Below are 19,164 nucleotides of genomic sequence, written 5' to 3'. Positions count from 1 at the left end.
TGGAAATAGCGCAGGAGCGGCGGCAGAAACCCTCGAAGGAATCAGAGGCTGTCGTGCAGCTTGCCTTCAGGAGAAAAACCTGCGCAACCAGCCACCGTTGTTTAGAAGGGCGGGCCTTCAATACCACAGCTCCTTGGTTCCGAAGGAAGCTGTGAGGTCCGTGTGGACGTGTTGTCGAGACCGGCTTTGCAGAGGAATATGAACTCTCCTAATGTCTTCCTCTGTGCTGTTAGGGCCACGATGGACCCGGGCAGCAAAAGCGCGGTCGGGTGGCCTGCAAATCCGGCCCCCTGCTAGCGAGCCGCTAACAGCTCTGACGGGGGAAGAATTTTTACAGGGGAGAGTTCCGCGGCGCGGGTGGCGGCTGGCGCTGGAGTAGGTGTAGGGTAGGTGCAGGGGAGGTGTAGGGTAGGTATAGGGTAGCCGGGCTACCCTAGAGCCATATGCCGCGCGGCGTGCCGGGTCTAGCTAGGTCCGGCCCGGGACAGCGACGGTGAGAGGTCGACGTTTCCCTTAGCGGACTTATAACTAGTAACCGGTGCACTATCGGTATATATATCTAGCACTTAGACTAGGAATCTTATCTTATGTCTTTGCCGTGGTAGGCTGGCGCTGTTAGATATACGCGTGCGCGGGAGTATAGGGTAGGCGACCTACCCTGGAGCGGTCCGCGGCGCGGGTGGCGGCCCGCGTAGGAGAGCGGCGGTGTAGGGTAGGTGCAGGGTAGGTGCAGGGTAGGTATAGGGTAGGTATAGGGTAGGTATAGGGTAGCCGGGCTACCCTAGAGCCGTTCGCCGTGCGGGTGGCGGCTGGCGCTAGAGAGCGGCGGTGCGCACGACGGCGGCGGGCGGTAGGTGTAGGGTAGGCGGGCTCCCCTGGAGCTCCCCCCTCTCGTCGCCTGTGCGCCGCCATAAGCGCCCGCCACAGCGCCCAGACGCCTGTGCGCCTCCCACCGCGGCGCCCGCCGCCAAGTCCGAGCGGCCTACCCTGCACCCGCCCGCGGCGCCCTCCCACCCTGCACCACCAACTCTCCCCTGTAAAAATTCTTCACCCCGCGGAGCTGTTAGTGGCTCGTTAGCCGGGACAGGATCTACAGGCCACCCGACCGCGCTTTTGCTGCGGGGTCCATCGTGACCCTAACAGCACAGAGGAAGACCTTAGGAGAGTTCATATTCCTCTGCGAAGCCGGTCTCGACAACATGTCCACTCGGACCTCATGGCTCTCTTCGGAACCAAGGGCTATGGGTATTGGAAGGCCCGCCCTTCTAAACAACGGTGGCCGGTTGCGGAGTTTTTCTCCTGAGGGCAAGCTGCAAAGCCAGCCTCTGATCCTCAAGAGTTTTCCTGCCGCCGCTCCCAGTCATTTCCACGGCTTGGTTACTGGAGCGTGGACTGCGGCAGCAGTTTTGGCTGCGAGCGAGAGAATTCTGACCGGACAAAACCAAGGGTTGACCAATTCTTTGTGGCTGCGATCACCCGACACTTTGCCTTGACATCCCGCTGACGGGTACGAGGCTTGACACGAGCGCCATCGAGCCGATGAAATGCTGGATAGGGACAGAAGGGGTTGTTCACGGGTAGCGAACTACGAGCGCTGGGTGCATTTAGATGGACAGTGGTTTTTTTTCGAGGGAACTCATTCGGGACACTTCTCTGTAACTAGCTCAGCACGTCCTGTGCTCCCTCGCGGAGACCTGAGCGGCCTGAGCCGCTGGACGCAAAATACACAACAACAACAACAACAACACCCTGCACCACCGACGACCGCCGGACGTGCAAGTCGAGCCCGCGTACCCTGCACGCGCCCGCAGGCGCGCAGGCGGGTTGGTGGCAGCCCTGCGTCATCCGCATCAGCCACAGCAAGGAACACGCTATAGCTACCGCCGAGGACCACGGCTATTAGATAGCCCGGACCCCCTGTCACGGAGTAGGCAGAAGCGTGGGCTTACCTGCGGTCCGTTAGAAGAAGAAGGTCAATAATCTACGAGGGGGAAAAGGAAGAGAAGTGCGGGCTCAGCCCACACGGGCGGATATAAAGGTTGTGAAAGGGATGGTTCGTATTAAGGAGGACCGCCGTGGGCGCTGCTCTTATACAAAACGCCTCGGGGTCCGGGCTATCTATTATCCAGTATCCTCGGCGGGGGCCATAGCGTGTTCCCTGCTGTGGCTGATCCCAGTGGCGCAGGGCTAGTCCCTGTGGCGCCTTTCTCGCATCACATTGCTCCATGACCACATTCGGGGACGTACGGAGTACTGTCCGACCTTTTCGTTGCTACTAATTAGAGCTGGTACCGATAGCGCCAAAGAAGAGCTGCGCGTCGTCGGCGTTATCGAGAACCTTGGGCTACCGCCCATTTTCCTTCCTCCCTAGCACATCCATCTTAGGATCATCGTGGCCGGGAATCTGGCATTCTTACGCGATATAAGTATATGATTAACGGAATCGCACGGCGTTGCTTGCGTGAACCCAGAATACGGACATATGGGGACACGCCTCCTACAGTCAATAAACGTACGCCAGCGCAATCCGCATTTTTCTGCGCTTGTCAGCATACCTGCAACGGTATAGGAATAAGATCACAACCCCAACTCCACCCAACCGATAAAGGGACACCCTGGACCGGGACTCTGCGCCTCCTGAGCGCTGACCAAAGCCAAGCAACGGGACTTTCTGCACTGGACAGAATATACGAGCAATTAGGCTACCTAAAAAACCGAGCCGCGACCACGCCTAGAGAGTGCTCAAACTGTTTAAGCTTATCCCGCACACTAGTATACCATCGATGGTTCTTCGTGTCGAACTTTATAATTATCGAGTGATCGGAATCTAGGGGGATCTTTTTCTCCATGGAGTCTGGGAGCTAGAGAAGTGCCGAGTTGGAGTTTACCGCCGTGACGAAGTCTCCGGTCCGTTTCTAGCGTTTGCTTTCGCTGTTCTATTGCAGAGCTGTCAGCAGCCTTTTCCAACATCCTCCATGCCAGACGACCATACAAACTCAAGCTGCCCAGTTTGCTCTGTCTCGTAAAATCTTACAGCGTTCCGGTGTCGGATGAGGTTCTTAAAATCAATTAACTAAAGCGCTAGCAACTTAAACTTTTCGCGTATCTCTTAAAGCAGCGCACTCCGCGGATGGTTGTCTTGTCCAGCCAGCATCTTCTGGATGTCATCTACCACTAGTCCTCTATGCGGGATGCCGAACAGAAGCATCCCATATGTAGCCTTATAGAGGGTTCCTATCGCCGGATCATCGTCTTTGTTTGCCTAGACCACTCCAACAAGGCACTATGCTGATAATTAACCTAGTATAGTAAGTCACAGCAGACGACGAAGCTATGTGCGACGAAAAAGAGTGGCCGCTGTCTAAGCTAGAGCATAAGGCCAATTTCATACTTATGCCCTCTAACAACATGTTTGCCACAGCTCTTACCTCCTCTGTGTTCCGGATCTTCTTAAGCTCCTCTATTAGCTCCCGGTCGTAGTCCATAATCGTGTCGATGCCATAGCTTGATAACTTCGAGTTATAACCATAGGTCAACGTGCGGCAGCAGGGCAGATCTTTTACGAGGAAGTCCCGCAGCCACATCCTCCGAAGGTTTCCCTTACCTCTCCATGACCCGTATGCGTGTCCGTCAAGGCCAGTAGTTCTCGCGAAGAGAGATGCGAGAAGTTCATATAAAATGCACAGATGCGAGAAGTTCATATAAAATGCACGAAGGTAAAAGGGGTAGTAAGGGGTCGGACAGGCAGGGCGAAGTTGTTTGAATCTTTCGGGGGCAATAATTGCGGCAGGGGAATGATTGTTGTATTTCCTTACTTGTCCTTCTTTCCTCTACCCAACGCCCCTATTTATATCCCTCTAGAATCCCAATTAACAAAGAAAATCCTGCTTAAAGAAGCCACTGATGTCCTTACAACTGCCGAGCTTTTTGTCGGGTTTTCCCCTCCTTTTCAGCCGTTGCCGGCCCCTCCGTCTTATCCCTCGCCACCTCTATAGGAAGCCATCGCCACTTCTGCTTCCCCTCTCTCCCCCACCCTCCTTTCTGCACCTCTGTTCAGCTCCTTCTTCCTTCTTCTATACCGGTGTTTTCAGCTTCCTAGATCCCTTATGACTAGGGATATCTCTAAGAACTGCGAAATCAGGCCACGCTTCGCGACAGTAGTTGCGATTATGCTGGCATACAGCGGATTAGTATAGCTCGAGAATAGCGGAGGCGGGTTATTCTAGGATTAAGACTTAGCGTACTCTGCTATAACCGGCGTGTCAGGCTTCAGTACATAAAGCTATATGAATCCGAAAAAGTATTGGTCAAAGCAGACGTCCGTATCTTCCATCTCGACCTGCCAATCTGCTGGTGGGTTCTCCCTTAGCTCGGACAGGAAATCAGAAATCCCGCCGTAGAACTCCACTAGCGCAACTCTCTCCTCATGGTTATGGCAAGATGGCAAGATGCCCGTAGTGATGTTTAGCTTGGATTTCTCCTCTTCCGACAAGTTGTCTTCGATGACAGTCTTTAGCGCTCTCTTCAGCTCATCGTCAGGCTGGGAGGCTAGGAGACTAGTAACACGGAAAACAGGGCCTATTTTCCTGGCCGCCATCTCAGAGTAGGCTTTTTTACGAAGTGGTTAAGCGCTAGCGATCAGGCCTCGGATTGTAGGTGGATACTAAGTAGGTCGACTTTTGAATTATAAAGTAAGTTATATAGAGCGTAATTATTACCAGTTGAACATCTTTAGGTAAAACTGAGCTGGTTGGGGATAAGAGTCAAGAGGCAGATATCAGTTTCAGCTGCACATTGCAATATGAACCCGCCCAAAATGCGGAGTGCTTACGTGAATCCGTGACTGCATTCCAGTATACAATAGAGTGGTGAAGATATGATTGTCAGCTGATTAGCTCTAAAGCTGCCACAGCTAATCCCGTTTATCACGGCGTTTATTTGCGTCGATATGTAAGACAGCTTCTCAGAATCTGAAGATAGATGGCGATCGTCGAAACGGAGGCGAGATGGGAGGGCAGCGGAGTCCCGTATTCGCCTACTGCTCCTTTTGTCGCTGAAACGTTGTAAGCTGACAACGCTCCCGATAGAGTCATCTATTCCGCATCCGGTTCCTCGAACAGGAGAACGACCAGGCCGTTGACGGAACCCGACATAACTACAACTACCTCCTATCGCTCTTGCCAGCGACGTACCGCATGGAGTCCGGTAGATTGGCCAGTGCGGCCTATGGTGTCGTGTCCTGCGTTTAGAAGGAACTTGACCTGCAGCGGCTTACTAGCTTTTACGGCAGACTCTAGCTCGGGGGCCTGCTCATGCCACCGCGCCCGCTGCACCACCAGCTCTTGTTTGGAATATCTTTGTCACGAAACGAATGGATATGCATCTCACCTGGACGATGGGCTGCATATTTCTCAAGCCGATCCCGCGCTTCCTGCTGGAGCCACTTTCCAGACGGAGTACCTCTGCTATGCATATAACTGCCTCTACTCCCTACGACACTGCTCCTCTTTGTATTACCTGCAGACATGCGAGCGATAATGGCCTCGGCAACGTGCACCCGGCTTCCTATTCTCCTATGCCGCGCCAGTATCCTATGAGAGCGATTTCTGTATCACCTAAGAGAAGCACCTGCTTCCGCTAGAGGTACCATAGTCCTCGGGGAAGATCTTTATCGAGCAACTGGACGTAGAGAATATCTATCTACGCATCGACGTGCGATTCCACTATGGCGAGTTGCGACTGAGTCGGCTGAACAAAATATACTCTATCTCGAGGACTACGCTGCGCGACTGTATGCCCTGTTGGAGCTGGGTCCCTTATTACTGCCTCGCTCCTTGTTATTGTGTTTTGCTTTGTTTTCCTAACTAACTAGTTTAAGGTGGTGGAATGCAAAAAGAGACGTCTTATTCTCGCGAAGAGAGATGCGAGAAGTGCATGTAAAATGCACGAAGGTAAAATTGGAAGTAAGGGGTCGGACAGGCAGGGCAGAGATGTTTGATTCTTGTGGGGGCAGCAATTGCGGCAGGGGAGTGATTGTTGTATTGCCTTGATTGTCCTTCTTTCCTCTATCCAACGCCCCTCTTTATACCCATCTAGCATCTCAATTGACAAAGAAGATCCTGCTTAAAGAAGCCACTGATGTCCTTTCGACTACCGAGCTTTTTGCCGGTTTTCCCCCTCTTTTCCAGCCGTTGCCGGCACATCCGTCTTATCCCTCGCCACCTCCATAGGAAGCCATCGCCACTTCTGCTTCCCCTCTTGCCCCCACCCTCCTCTCTGCACCTCCTTTCAGCTCCTTCTTCAAAACCTGTTTTTTAGCTTCCTAGGTCCCTGGTGCCAAGGGATATCTCCGAGAACTGCGAAATCAGGCCACGCTTCGCGACACTTATATATGGTCCGGATGCTGCAATAGGCGGCTAAGCTGTGAATATGATTAGCCTTTGCGCACTGCGACGATTCTAGCGAAGCTTTACGAATGGGTGGGAGCGGACCCTAGAGGGTTAAGGATTTATCCCTTTTACTATTATACTCCTAGTCAACCGTCGGTGTGGATGGATGGATGTGTATTGCGAGTTCTTTCAATCATAAAATATATAGAACTTAGCGGATTCCGCCATTGACTGGGACCCAGTGCAGAGGTGCTCGATGCTGCCTTCGTTATATGTCTGCAGAACGTACTGCTTCGGTCGTATCCGTCGCTGGTCGCTTCTGTTGATTCATGTATAGAAAGTTGTAGAGTTTGCGGACAAAGCTTTATTCCCTCTATATCTTAAACAGGTCGTCATTAGATGCGCCACACAGCCGTTCCTCCAGCTTGCTAACGCCTTGCCTGAAGAAGAGAGCTTTGGCGATGAGATCAAGCATATGACCGGCGCACTGAAGGCGACTGACGGTTGATTGTAAGGTAGGCGATATACGCTTCAGACGAGAGGCCTCTAAACCATTCGGTCTTAGAAGAGAGCCAGGCAAAAACCCATATAAGCAGCCTCATATGTGCTGGTACCTCTTGAGTGCAACTTGGGCATTATCGTCTAATGGTGTCGAGAGCAACTGATCAAATAATGAAGGGCCGCTGCTGATATTATGTATACGCTATAGTTGTCGTGTGTAGTACATATAAAGACGTTTCGCTGGCTTAATGCGCCTCTAGAACGGCTACAAGGAGGTCAGGAGGAAGAGTCGCCCCTGCAGTTCCAATTTGAAGCTGCCAATTGCTAACTTTTAACATGCGTCGAAATATTGAGGACACAACGGACACTTAGAAGTCGGAAAGCCGCAAAGAAGCCATTAAATAAATGTCGGGAGTTGTGGAACCGCGTGTATTTTATGGCAGGTTCCCGCCAAAGAAAACAACCTAACTCCCTGAGTTGGCGCTGGTGGCCGACTGAACGGTAAGATTGACTTGTCAAACAATAATAGCCTTCGTGTTCCTCGCACTGCTGACGTATCTACGATTGGCCGACTCTAGTAAGTCTCTTTACCTGCGCTGCATAACTTTATTCTTTCGAACTTAACAGAGGCCGGGTCTACTAAACCCGGGTACAGCCCATAACACTTAGCCTCTAAGTGGCAATCTTATTTCTTGGACTCGTAGTCAGCAACTGCAGCAGTATATATCTCTGTCAAAGCAGAGAAAGACTTAAAATACCCGTTAATAACACCTCTAATGGGGGTGCCCCTATTTGGCATAGTGTAGCGGTATTTTACTAGCTTGACAACCTCCTTAGCTTAAGGTACTACTAGGAAGGCAGGTGGATCCTATAGGAGGTACAATTTACCCCGCTATATAGGAATCTATAAAACCTAAATATAGAGGCTAGCTTGGCGTTCTAGGTGCAGTAGCAATCAACAATGTGAGGATAGTGCGACTCCGGCGCCTCTAAAACGAACTTTGTGGGGTACATGGTTGCCGGAGAGGTTCTCAAACGGGTGGGTTACTTCTAGTGCGCTAAGTGCTCTGGAACCTTCGGGCTCGCCTCCGTTCTAGAGGAGTATGTGTTGCAGGGTGAGGCCATCACGCCTAGGTCTACAACATGAAAAACCTGCAAGCAGAAGTTCGAGTCACGGAACACAATATTTCGACACCTGAGGAAAGGATGTAAGAAGCCTGTCAGAGCTATTGAGACCACCCCCAGAAGCAGACGGATAAGCAAGTCTTCGCAAATGATACCATGCCTGCCGTCCGAGGTCCAAACTCCAGAACTCAAGCCCTTCTGAAAAAGCATCCATGCTGCATTCCTTTTCGTATATGCGAATCAAAATCTCGGCCTAGCCAGGCAGAAAGGAATTCGAGGTCTGCCAAGACTTGGGCTGTGGAAAGCCCATGACGGATTGCCGGCTCGTCAAGGAGCTAGAATATACTGTGGAACAGAAGCATCTTGTTACGATCAATAGACTTAATGGTAAATTTGTCTGCAAAGTCTGGGCCGCCTTCACCTTCCATACCAAAGGAGCTGCTATAGATGGCAAGACTCTTGGAGTAGCTAAATTCACATGCGCTGCATAGGTCCCCGACCTGGCTGCTAAAGCCCTGTCCAGAAATGCCTTCCTGAAGCCCTACCGCGCCAGCATTGTTTACGACAGAGATGTTATTTCCGTTGGCAACGTATCAGATTTTGAAATCCCGTTTAGCATTTCTAGGACCAGGCGAGACGTGATACGCCGCTTGTAGGCAGCACGCAGAACAGTAATCCTAGCAGAGAATCTATGTTGGTACTCGCCAACTGAAAGGAAATCCTTCAAGGACGTTCTTTCGCTTTCCATGCAATGCACCCGCTAGCCAGCCACGCGATTATCGACCGGGCTACACCCAGACCCTTGAATCATCTTAACGGTCTCCTCAGCGATTTGTCTTCCGGCCGACGCCCAGCTCCCGTGACTCGCCCCACGCAAGGAAAGAAGCACTCCAGCACGCCTGAGACCACGCGTTTCGTAAAGCCAAACGTGAACCCGTTCACCAAGCAGCTCCTCTACGCGGCGGCCCCTGCACTCGCCATACCCAGCAAGCGGTCCAACCCATTTTCCGACATGTCACCACAGAAAGAAGGCCCGTCTCAAGTTCTTGCCCTTCTACGTGCGAGCCACAGTAAGGAGTAAGGACCAGGTCTTCCCGCTGGCACCGTATGTGGTGCATCACACCGTCTAAGGGGAACACTCAGGCCCACCCGGCATGGTCTACGGTGGAAGGGAAGCTCTCGTCTGCTGCTTCGTGGAAGTAGCCACGGTGTGGGCGAACATTTTTGCCAGTACTGTAACGGGCAAGCCGCTTTAACGGCGGCTGCGCCGCCTAGCTTCTAGAACCTTCCATTGGCTCGAAGCTATAAAATGCCGTTATGCTCTTATGTAGTAGATTCTCTTTCTTTCTTTCTTTCTTTTCTATCTTGATAGTAAACAGCATAGGGACTAGTTAGTTGTATCAACTCACTAGAGGCCTTTCACATACTATCAAGATCACCGAAGACACTGAAGACACTGAAGACACCAAAGTAACCGAGTCCCATCGGAGCCATTAGCATTCAGCGAAGTCGCGATGGCCGAAGATAACAACAACATGCAGCCGGACGTCCTCAGCGCCCTGGTTGCCGAGATACGAAGTCTGAGAGAAGAGAATTCCCGAAGAAATACCCTGTTTGAAGAACGTTTTATTGCCCTGGAACTCCAACAACACCAGCAAGCCCGTTCGTCTGAACTCCTAGAGCCAATGCCATCTGTCACCCCGGCTGTCCCCATCGAGGACACCCATGTGGGCGCCAATCACAACCCTCACCCAACCAAGCGCCCCAAATTACGAGACATCCCTAAATTCGGCGGCGACAAGGCCCAGTGGCGAAGCTGGAAACTAGAAACCGAAGGAAGCTACGAGTCGATAAAGAAGCCCTTGGAGATGCAGAAGGCCACTTTATGTACATCTTCATGAGCCTAGAAGGCAAGGCTAAAGACAACGTGACCACATTTGTGGAGATGCAAACCGAGAAGAGAACGTTCAATGTTGCTGAACTACTCAACCGTCTCGAATTGCTGTACGGGAGAGGATCGCAAGCAGAGAGCTACACGCAATCTGCATTCGATTAAGCAAGGAGAGAATGAACCATTCACGTCCTTTTACCCCGCTTTGAGAGGAGATCGCCAATGCCAACGCCGAGTATTGGCCAGACGACAGCAAGATTTCCTACCTCCAGGAGGCACTAAACGACAAAATGAAAGCAGCCCTCATAGGCTCTGACCCCTCTGCCATCAGCAGCTATGTTGGGCTGGCGAGGAGGTGCGATTCGCTGAGCAGCCAGATGGAACTGTTGGGTCAGTGGAAAAGGCCCCGAGGCAACACAAAGAGTTCGGACAACTATGACAACTACCAGAACCATGGAGGCCAGTCTGCCCAGAAACAGTCTGCCCAGAAAACCGAAGTTAGACGAGAGGATATGATGGAATGGGAGCCAACTCTACAAGCATCCGCGAAAGTGAACGCTGCGCGCACCCGCAGTGATAAGAACACATATGGCTACCAATCCAAGCGACCAGAAGACCAAGCGCTGTTGGGCAAGCGTGCCCAGTGGGTCGACCAGGCCGAGATGGACGCCCGTTACCGTGAAGGGCGTTGCCTCCGTTGTGGAAGAGACAACTGCAGAATCGAGCGCTGTCCATTGGCTGCGCCTATCCGACCCGCAAACACGACCCGACGCACTCAGGTCAATGCCGTGACCCCTTCACGACCAGCGGTCACTAAAGCCGAGATCGCCGAAGACGATGCTTCTTCTCATAGCGATGAAGATTCAGACTAGGGACACGCGGCGGCTGTGAGAGAATGGGATGTGAGCGGAAAAGCAAAAATGGACGGAGAACCGTTCATAGCAGACGTCAGGGTGAACGGCACAGACTTTGTGCCATCTCTTGTCGACTATGGCTGCCTCTGCTACGGCGCGGTTAGCAAGCGCACATTTCACTCTCCAGTTGCCACATATACGCGTCCAGCCGCGCATCTTGGAGAATGCAGCGGGAGACGGCAAGGAGGTCAAAATCGACAAGATCACGTATGTGTCGATCGACCTCGATGGACATCAGCAGCATCGTGTTTTCATGTACGTCATCGACGATCTGAACTGGGATATGATCCTGGGTAAACGATGGATGGAAGACCAGGATGTTCACATCCATGCGAAGGAAGGATATCTCGAGATCGGGTCCAATGGAGTCCAAGTACGAGACCGACGACGTTACCAGCCTCCTCAGCTAGACGTCTCTAATGTCATGGCCGCAACCTTTTTAGCAGAAGCACGCCGTGACAAACGCAAAGGCGGCATTGGAGTTCACTCGGTCACAATGGCGGATATTGACAAGGCCCTAAGACCGAAACCGAAGACTGACGTAATGGAGAAGCTGCCACCACAGTACCACAAGTGGTCTCGAGCTTTCTCTCAGCAACTGGCCGACCAGCTGCCCCCTCATCGGCCAGGTGTGGACCTGAAGATCGAAGTGCTGAAAGACGAGCATGGCCGAGAGGCCCCTACCCTGGGGACCGCTTTACAGCATGTCCCGCGAGGAGCTATTGGTGCTACGAAAGACCCTCACAGAACTACTCGACAAGGGATTTATTAGAGTCAGCAGCTCGCCAGCCGCAGCACCAGTCCTTATGGTGAAGAAGCCCGGCGGAGGCATCCGCTTCTGCGTGGATTACAGAGGTTTGAATCACATAACGAAGAGGGACCGCTATCCCTTGCCTTTACTGAGCGAGACCTTGCGAACGATAGCCAAGGCAAGGTGGTTCACCAAGGTAGATGTTATAGCAGCGTTCCATAAGATCAGGGTCGCCCCTGGCGACGAAGAAAGACAGCCTTCAGAACGCGCTATGGATCCTTCGAATGGCTGGTAGTTCCATTCGGCCTGACAGGCGCACCAGCAGCCTTTCAGCGGTATATTAACAGCGTGCTCCAGGATTACCTCGATGATTTTGTGTCAGCGTATATCGACGATGTCCTGATCTTCTCCTCTGGAAGCCTGCAAGACCACCGCGACAAAGTCGGCAAGGTCCTCCAACGACTGATGGACGCTGGGCTGCAACTGGACATCAACAAGAGCGAATTCGAAGTCAAGGCTGTGAAATACCTTGGGTTCATCATCGAGGCGGAGTGTGGGATCCGAGTCGACCCAGAGAAGGTTGAGGCTGTGAAGGGATGGGCAACCCCGACGAATATTAAATCCGTGAGGAGTTTTATCGGATTCGCGAACTTCTACAGGGTGTTTATGCCAGACTTCTCGGTGATAGCGGAGCCGCTAACGCGGCTAACGAAGAAGGACGTGCCATTCCGTTGGGATGGATTGTGCGAAGAAGCCTTCGAAGCTCAAGGACCTGTTGATCACGGCCCCGATCCTTGCACACTTCCATCCAGAAAGGGAGACTATCGTGGAAGCGGACGCTTCAGGATTCGCGTCGGGAGGCGTGCTCCTGCAGAGAGATGATAAGGATGGACTGGTACGACCTGTCGCATACTTCTCGAAGAAACATTCGGCAGCCGAAGCGAACTACGCTATCCATGACAAGGAGCTACTCGCCATTCTCAGATGTTTGGAGCAGTGGGAACCAGAGCTACGGGCAGTAGAGCACTTCAAGATCCTAACGGACCACAAGAACCTGAGATACTTCTACTCGGAAAGGAGGTTGACAGAGAGACAAGTGCGGTGGTCGGAGTTCCTGTCCAAGTTCCAATTCAAGCTCGAATGGAGGCCGGGCCGCAAGGGCGGATTGCCTGACGCGCTCTCTCGACGGGACCAGGATATGCCGGCAAACTACTCCGATGAACGACTAAAGGGACGCATTATGAGGCTATTCCAAGACGACCACCTTAGAAGGGTCCCAATATCGACATTGTCTACCAACACCGATGGTGCCCAGGAAATCAACTTCGGAAAAGAGATCAGGATATTTGAAGATGAGGAGTTACAGCAGCTGTGGCACGCCGCACGCCAAGAAGACAAGCTCTATCAAGAACTCACGAAGCTGGTAGCAGATGGAGCGAAGAGTTTGCCAACAGGATTACAGAAGGAGAAGGTTGTCAGCATTTCAGAATGCTCGTTAGACAATAGGGGCCTGCTGTGCTTTAGAGAACGCGTCTGGATACCCGGTTCGGAGCCGCTACGTACGAAGATCATCCAGGAAACTCACGACTCTCATATCACCGGACATCCTGGAAGGGACCTCACGTACTCGACTCTGTCGAGACGCTTCTTCTGGCCGGGTGCCGCTAGCGATGTACGTCGGTTTGTGCGCAACTGCGAGGTTTGCGGACGAAACACCATCTGGAGGATACAAAGAAAGGACTCCTAAAGCCGCTCCCTATTCCGCAACGCATATGGAGCGAAATTACCATTGACTTTATTACTGACCTCCCACCGTCGGGGAAAGATGGCGCGACGAACTGCATGGTGGTCACGGACCGACTCACCAAAGGCGTCGAACTCGAAGGATTACACGATATTTCTTCAGAAGCGGTTGCAAGAAGACTCTTCGAACGACACTACCCTGTCCATGGCATCCCAACGGCTATTACCAGTGATCAGGGTCCCCAGTTTGTCAGTGGTATGTGGAAACACTTCTGTCAGCTGCTAGGGATCGAGCAGCGGTTGTCAACGGCGTACCATCCACAAACCGACGGTGCAACAGAACGAATGAACCAAGAGGTAGAGAGGATTCTTCGGATATGGACAAACTATCTGCAGGAGAACTGGTTGGACTTGCTTCCAGTCGCGATGGCGACAATTAACGAGCGGAAGCAACCTCCACCGGACTGAGTCCGTTCTTCTTCATGCACGGCTACCACAATGAGCCAATCCAGTTAGTTGAGCATCGAAGCACGGAAGACACAACACAGGAAGAAGCTGCAGCGGAGGATTTTATTCAGAGACTACAGGATGCCACGGAGTTTGCGCAAGCAGCGATAGCTATGGCCCAGGAAATACAGCAAGCGCAAGCCAACAAGCACAGGACAGCCGCACCGAGATACAAGCCTGGGGATTGGGTATACCTCAACGAGAAATGTCAAAACATCGCGACCCTGCAAGAAGCTCGATTGGTTACATGCCAAATATCAAGTGCTCACCGAAGTCAGCCCACATGCCTATAGGTTGGATGTGCCTGGACGTATCCATCCAGTCTTTCACGTCGATCTACTCCGGCCAGTACCCGGAGACCCATTGCCTTCGCAGAAAATCGATCAAGAGAGTGCCCCACCGGTGCTGGTGGACGGCCAAGAAATGTACCTCGTCGAAAGGATTCTGGATGAAAGAATGGAAGGTACGCATAAGAAGGTGCTCGTAAAATGGCATGATTACTCGCAGCCTACGTGGGAGCCCCTTCCACTATTCGACACACTGATGCATGGAAGCAATGGAAGAAACATAAAAGAGTGTCACCTTCTCAAGTCATCTTGACACAGATTGCCACGATCCCAAGGAAGAGGAAACGTTGGACGGGAGGAGGTAATGTAACGGGCAAGCCGCTTTAACGGCGGCTGCGCCGCCTAGCTTCTAGAACCTTCCATTGGCTCGAAGCTATAAAATGCCGTTATGCTCTTATGTAGTAGATTCTCTTTCTTTCTTTCTTTCTTTTCTATCTTGATAGTAAACAGCATAGGGACTAGTTAGTTGTATCAACTCACTAGAGGCCTTTCACAAGTACCCGCAAGGAAGCGGAAGTGGACCTCAGCCTCGGACAACCTTCCTGCCAGCCTCCGGTTTGAAATGTGCCGCACATCCTCGACGATAACCCGGAGCTGCGCACCGCCTATCAGCGCGCGGCTAGACACTGCGGCTGGACTGCAGCTTCAGATTCCGCCTACGGCGTGGGACCACGCCCTCACTAGTTTGACAGGGACAAGGGCACACACCCCAAAGCAAGCGCGGCAGACATTATTTTGGGATGTTGTCACGGAAGAAAAGAGGGAAAATAGTAAGAGGCTACGCCGACAGGACCCACGGAGGCCAGTCGGACCAACCGCACCAGGGGTCAGTTAAGAGCTTCTGGCCGGACCTCTGCTGGGTTCGGACCCATTTCCCCTTCTTCTTCTGCTTTGGATAGTTTGCATCGGGGCCCTAGCTAGTTGAATATACTTCTGCTGGCTCTCTTACAACAGTAAGGCCCTCAAGCCTATTCAGTCCTATTCCGCTTGCCTCGATCAAATGGTCCAGGCTACCGTTGCCTCTGCTGCCGGTCTGCCTGAGGCCAGCATCATGTGCGCATGTGACAAGGAGTGTGTCAATCCGCCTCGTTAACAATCCGATATCCGCTTGTTCCCTTCTTGCATTCAGGGGTAATGGTTGTCGCGCCAGTCGCTCCATATATCGGGGCTTTCGATTTCCCAGGATTCGCGTAATGGCAGAGTAGGCGAGATTCGGAGCTCTGGGCATTGCGCGTATGCTTCCTGTGGAATAGGCTCATTGATGAATTCACCGAGGTGGGGCGGCATCGATGGTTCTCCGTTCGGGCAAGCAAATTGCATATGACAGTCGCAGTCCAATCCATATTCGTCGGTCGCGAGGTTGAAGAACATGAGCAGGGGCTTATGGAAGTTGAAGTTTTTCGGGTAACAGCCCGGGTAGCTGGTTCTCTGACCCATGTTGTGCAATTTGTGCAGGTAGTCTGGCGCTGGAAGGCGACAAAGATGTTGGCATTTTAATACAAAGAATCACTGACACAGAGTCCTTAATGTATTTTATATACTTCAAGCTATATACTTTCGGGCAGAAAGAGGCAGCAAGTCTATCGAGATAAGGTTTCAATCAGACGAGCTAATTTGCAGGCCGTACGGAGTAGCACTCTCCGAGTGACAGCCACGGCTAGCATGTTAACTTTGTCTGGGCGGTACTTTCTCGGCCATCGCAACCTTCGTGCCCCATGACTGGACAACAGACACCTGCGATTCCTTGGTGATGGTGTGCTCGGGGCGGACCATTGTTTGCGCCGTGCCGCTATTCATGCAAGATGACGCGTCGATGATTCATACGCGCAGCATAAGACGCGTGACCGTTGGATGATTTAAAAACCTGGTCTGAGGCTCCGCCGCACGCTTTTCATCTCAAGACTTGACAAAAGCCTCTGCCAAGCCTCAACGATGGCACTCATCCACTCTCCCATGCTTCGGTTCTCCGACGACTTCTCTGCCCAGATAAAAGAGCTCATCGAGGAATGCCATGTGCCAGGACTTGCCTTGGCCGTTGTGCAAGGCGACGAGGTCGCCTCAGCTGGCTTCGGGAAGGCGACCCTCGATCCACCAAGAGACTGCACCGCTGATACGCTCTTCGACATTGCATCGGCTTCCAAGTCTCTCACCGCAGCCTCGGTGGCGCTTTTAGTCAACGACGATGAAAAATACCCCGATGTCAAATACGATGCCGCCATGTCGGCTCTTTTGCCAGACGACTTTGTCATGCCCGGGAACGACCATGACGACGTCACAGTCGAGGATATCCTGAGCCATCGGACTGGAATGGCGGCGTGAGTGTCATCTTCGAGGTGGCCGATCACTGGCTAACGCGAACCTGGTAGTCACGACACCTCATACATGAGCTGTGGCGCGCCCCAGCCAGACGATGCGCGGTCCATCACGAGAAACCTGCGAAACTTAGCAGTGGTAGCGCCTAATCGAACAAAGTATATTTACTGCAACATGATGTATACCGTGGCCAGTTATCTCGTGGAGCGCAAAAGTGGGCTTGATTTTCCGAGCTTCCTCGAGGAAAACTTCTTCAGACCTCTGTCTATGGACTCGACCAACCTCCACCCAAGGCGCGCCATTGACAAAGGCCTGGGCGAACGCATCGCCGCTGGATACGTTTGGGATGAAGAGGGTGGCAAATACAACGAAACCCCATGGAGCGACAGCTTTGAGGCGCAGGGTGCCGGATGTATCATCACGAGTGTAAACGACTACATCAAATGGGTCCAAGCGATGGTGAAGCGAGAGGGGCCGATAACGGAAGATGTTTTTCGCGGGCTCACTGAGAAGCGGATGCGACAAGACCAGTCGGGGAATCAGGAGGAGAATGAAGGAATCGTGGAAGGCGCACCGGGGCCCCCCGCGTCTTCCCTGTACTACGCCGCTGGATGGGAGGTTCGAGAATATCGCGGACACACGATAGTTTCCCACGACGGGTCAGAAGACGGCTTCCGATCAAATCACTTCTTCCTACCGCAGATCCAGTTTGGAGGTGTCATCGTCGGCAACTCGGATCGCGCAGCCGAGGTTGTGGATATTCTTACCGAGAAATTGATCAACAACGTGCTGCAGGTGGAATCCGAGTCGGAGTCGACGTCGACGTCGGAATCAGGATCCGAGGCTGAAAGTGATGGTAAAAGCTTGAGTCTAGAAGATGAATTGCGACAGGAGCTTTGCCCCGGCATCGATGGGACCCAGCCGCGGACCAGGCCCCTCAGCGACTACACGGGCAAATACCGGAATACTGGCTATCGGACCATCGAGATTGGGGACAAGGACGGGGAGCTCTACGTCGACGCCACGGATCGGTCCATGGGCTACACCATGACTTTCAACCACGTCTGTGACCAGACCAAGTTTATCGCCTATATGAGCGAGAAATTTGTCAAAGGCGATTCCCCCGTCAAGGCCGAGTTCGTTTTCGATGGTGAGAGGGCTGTCAAGGTTGGGATTTGTTTGGAAGAAAGCCTCAAAGACTATATTTGGTTTGAGCGAGTGTGACGGATCAAACAGGAGCTTCCAAGGCAAATTGATTATCGTGTTGGGCCTTGATATATGAGACGAGCAGACAGCGGGGAACGGGACTTATCCGGCGTCGAATACATGAATTCATGACCTCAGGCTGCGTCAACTAGCCCCAGCGATTGTCGCAAAGCATGTGGTTAGGTGTTTGGAGCAGCCGCGATGTACAGTTCTGCACTCCGACCACGATCTCAGAGCGGCGAGTCGAGTTCCGCTTGAACGCAGCCAACATAATTGGTAGGGGCGCCTTTGCACGGGACATGGATGCAGATGAAGATCGTCATGAAATCTTTTTGTTGGGCCCAACCAGGTTAATCCAAGGGCATACAGAACATGCTTCTTGTGTCCCGTCTCGTCCACGCATCATTACGAGCTGCTCGGGCCATGGTCGGGATACCGCATACTCCTACATGACCGAGGGTAGTATACAGTACGTAAATCGGTGCAAACTTGGGTGAAGGCTTAATGCGGTGCAACGCGGCTGAGGCTGCATGTCTAGGTAGTGTCTGAGCTGCCAAAATCTCCTCTCGCAAGCTATTCGTACTGCTGTACTATTGATGTGTGCTGGAGACTAGGCATATGCGTAGCCGAATTCTGCCGCACCAAGTGTGGCAAACTGGCAGGGGGTGTATTACAATGGTAGCCCGCGGGTGGCGGGGGCGGACCGGGCGGGCAAGCGGCAAAGACGCTGCCGATGCGAGGAATCGTCGTGAGCCGTGAGCCGTGCCCGGAACACGCCGTGCTGCGGGATGCCTTGTCCCGGGGACCAATTGGAGAAAATGTGGTTGAGACATGGCAGTCTCTGTGTTGAGGCGGTGGAAGCGGACCGCGGCAACATATGAAACCGCGAAAAACATAAAGGAAGGGAGGCTGGTATTCACATGCCGAAGCCCGTCTTGACGAATAGCGCAGGAGTGAGAAGAAAAAGCATTGACCAATCCCGGGAGAGCAAGGAAGCGCCGTGATATGCATGTACCACAACAGAATCGACGGGGGCCTGGCCAGGCGACTTACATGAGCTGCTTTCCCAGTCGAGGGTGCCCGAAGCATGCTGCGAGCGCCGATGTATGTGTGGCTGGCCGGGGCCCCTTGCGCGTCTCTTGCTTGTAATACCTTCGCATGCGTACTGTATGTACACAGCCTCAGTTTACGTGTGATGAAGCCAAACTGCATCGGGACCCAGACTTGTATCCGCACTCCGGGTGCAACAGTTTTTCATATCCAACAGGCCATCCTCCATACATGGAGCATTGACGGGCTTCGTTTGTCATTCCCCGGGAGTCCCTACCCGTGGGCGCCGTGCAACCACCCCGAAATATTCGTACAACATGGTATGTAACCTCGACGGCAGGCCAGTAGCCTACTGCGGTTCTGGGGGCGTAAGGATTGCAAACACCGCAAGCGCGACAATTGTCGCACTGAGAGGCTTCGTCGTTAC

The 19,164-nt window shown here is 52.7% G+C and overlaps 3 protein-coding genes across 3 annotated transcripts; 2 read left to right on the top strand and 1 right to left on the bottom strand.

The window, feature by feature from the left end:
* Positions 1-10,826: 10,826 nt before the first annotated feature.
* On the top strand, positions 10,827-13,318 carry HRG_10609 (reverse transcriptase (RNA-dependent DNA polymerase) domain-containing protein; the record flags this gene model as incomplete). The annotated part of the gene is made up of 7 exons (XM_044869080.1): positions 10,827-10,919; positions 10,969-11,444; positions 11,497-11,629; positions 11,696-11,767; positions 11,929-12,252; positions 12,326-13,013; positions 13,071-13,318. The coding sequence occupies 7 exons, from the start codon at positions 10,827-10,829 to the stop codon at positions 13,316-13,318; spliced, it is 2,034 nt and encodes a 677-aa protein (XP_044715822.1).
* A 1,975-nt stretch (positions 13,319-15,293) lies between these two features.
* On the bottom strand, positions 15,294-15,605 carry HRG_10608 (uncharacterized protein; the record flags this gene model as incomplete). The annotated part of the gene is made up of 1 exon (XM_044869079.1): positions 15,294-15,605. The coding sequence occupies one exon, from the start codon at positions 15,603-15,605 to the stop codon at positions 15,294-15,296; it is 312 nt and encodes a 103-aa protein (XP_044715821.1).
* A 495-nt stretch (positions 15,606-16,100) lies between these two features.
* HRG_10607 (beta-lactamase domain-containing protein) lies at positions 16,101-17,705 on the top strand (the record flags this gene model as incomplete). Its single annotated transcript, XM_044869078.1, has 2 exons — positions 16,101-16,483; positions 16,535-17,705. 2 exons carry the CDS (start codon positions 16,101-16,103, stop codon positions 17,703-17,705), a joined length of 1,554 nt encoding a protein of 517 aa, XP_044715820.1.
* Positions 17,706-19,164: the final 1,459 nt, after the last annotated feature.

The sequence above is a fragment of the Hirsutella rhossiliensis genome, assembly GCF_020360975.1.
Source record: "Hirsutella rhossiliensis strain HR02 chromosome Unknown scaffold00016, whole genome shotgun sequence".
In the NCBI taxonomy this organism is placed as follows: domain Eukaryota; kingdom Fungi; phylum Ascomycota; class Sordariomycetes; order Hypocreales; family Ophiocordycipitaceae; genus Hirsutella; species Hirsutella rhossiliensis.
The sequence above is the reverse complement of the archived record's forward strand: the minus strand, read 5'-3'. Positions and strand labels throughout refer to the sequence as shown.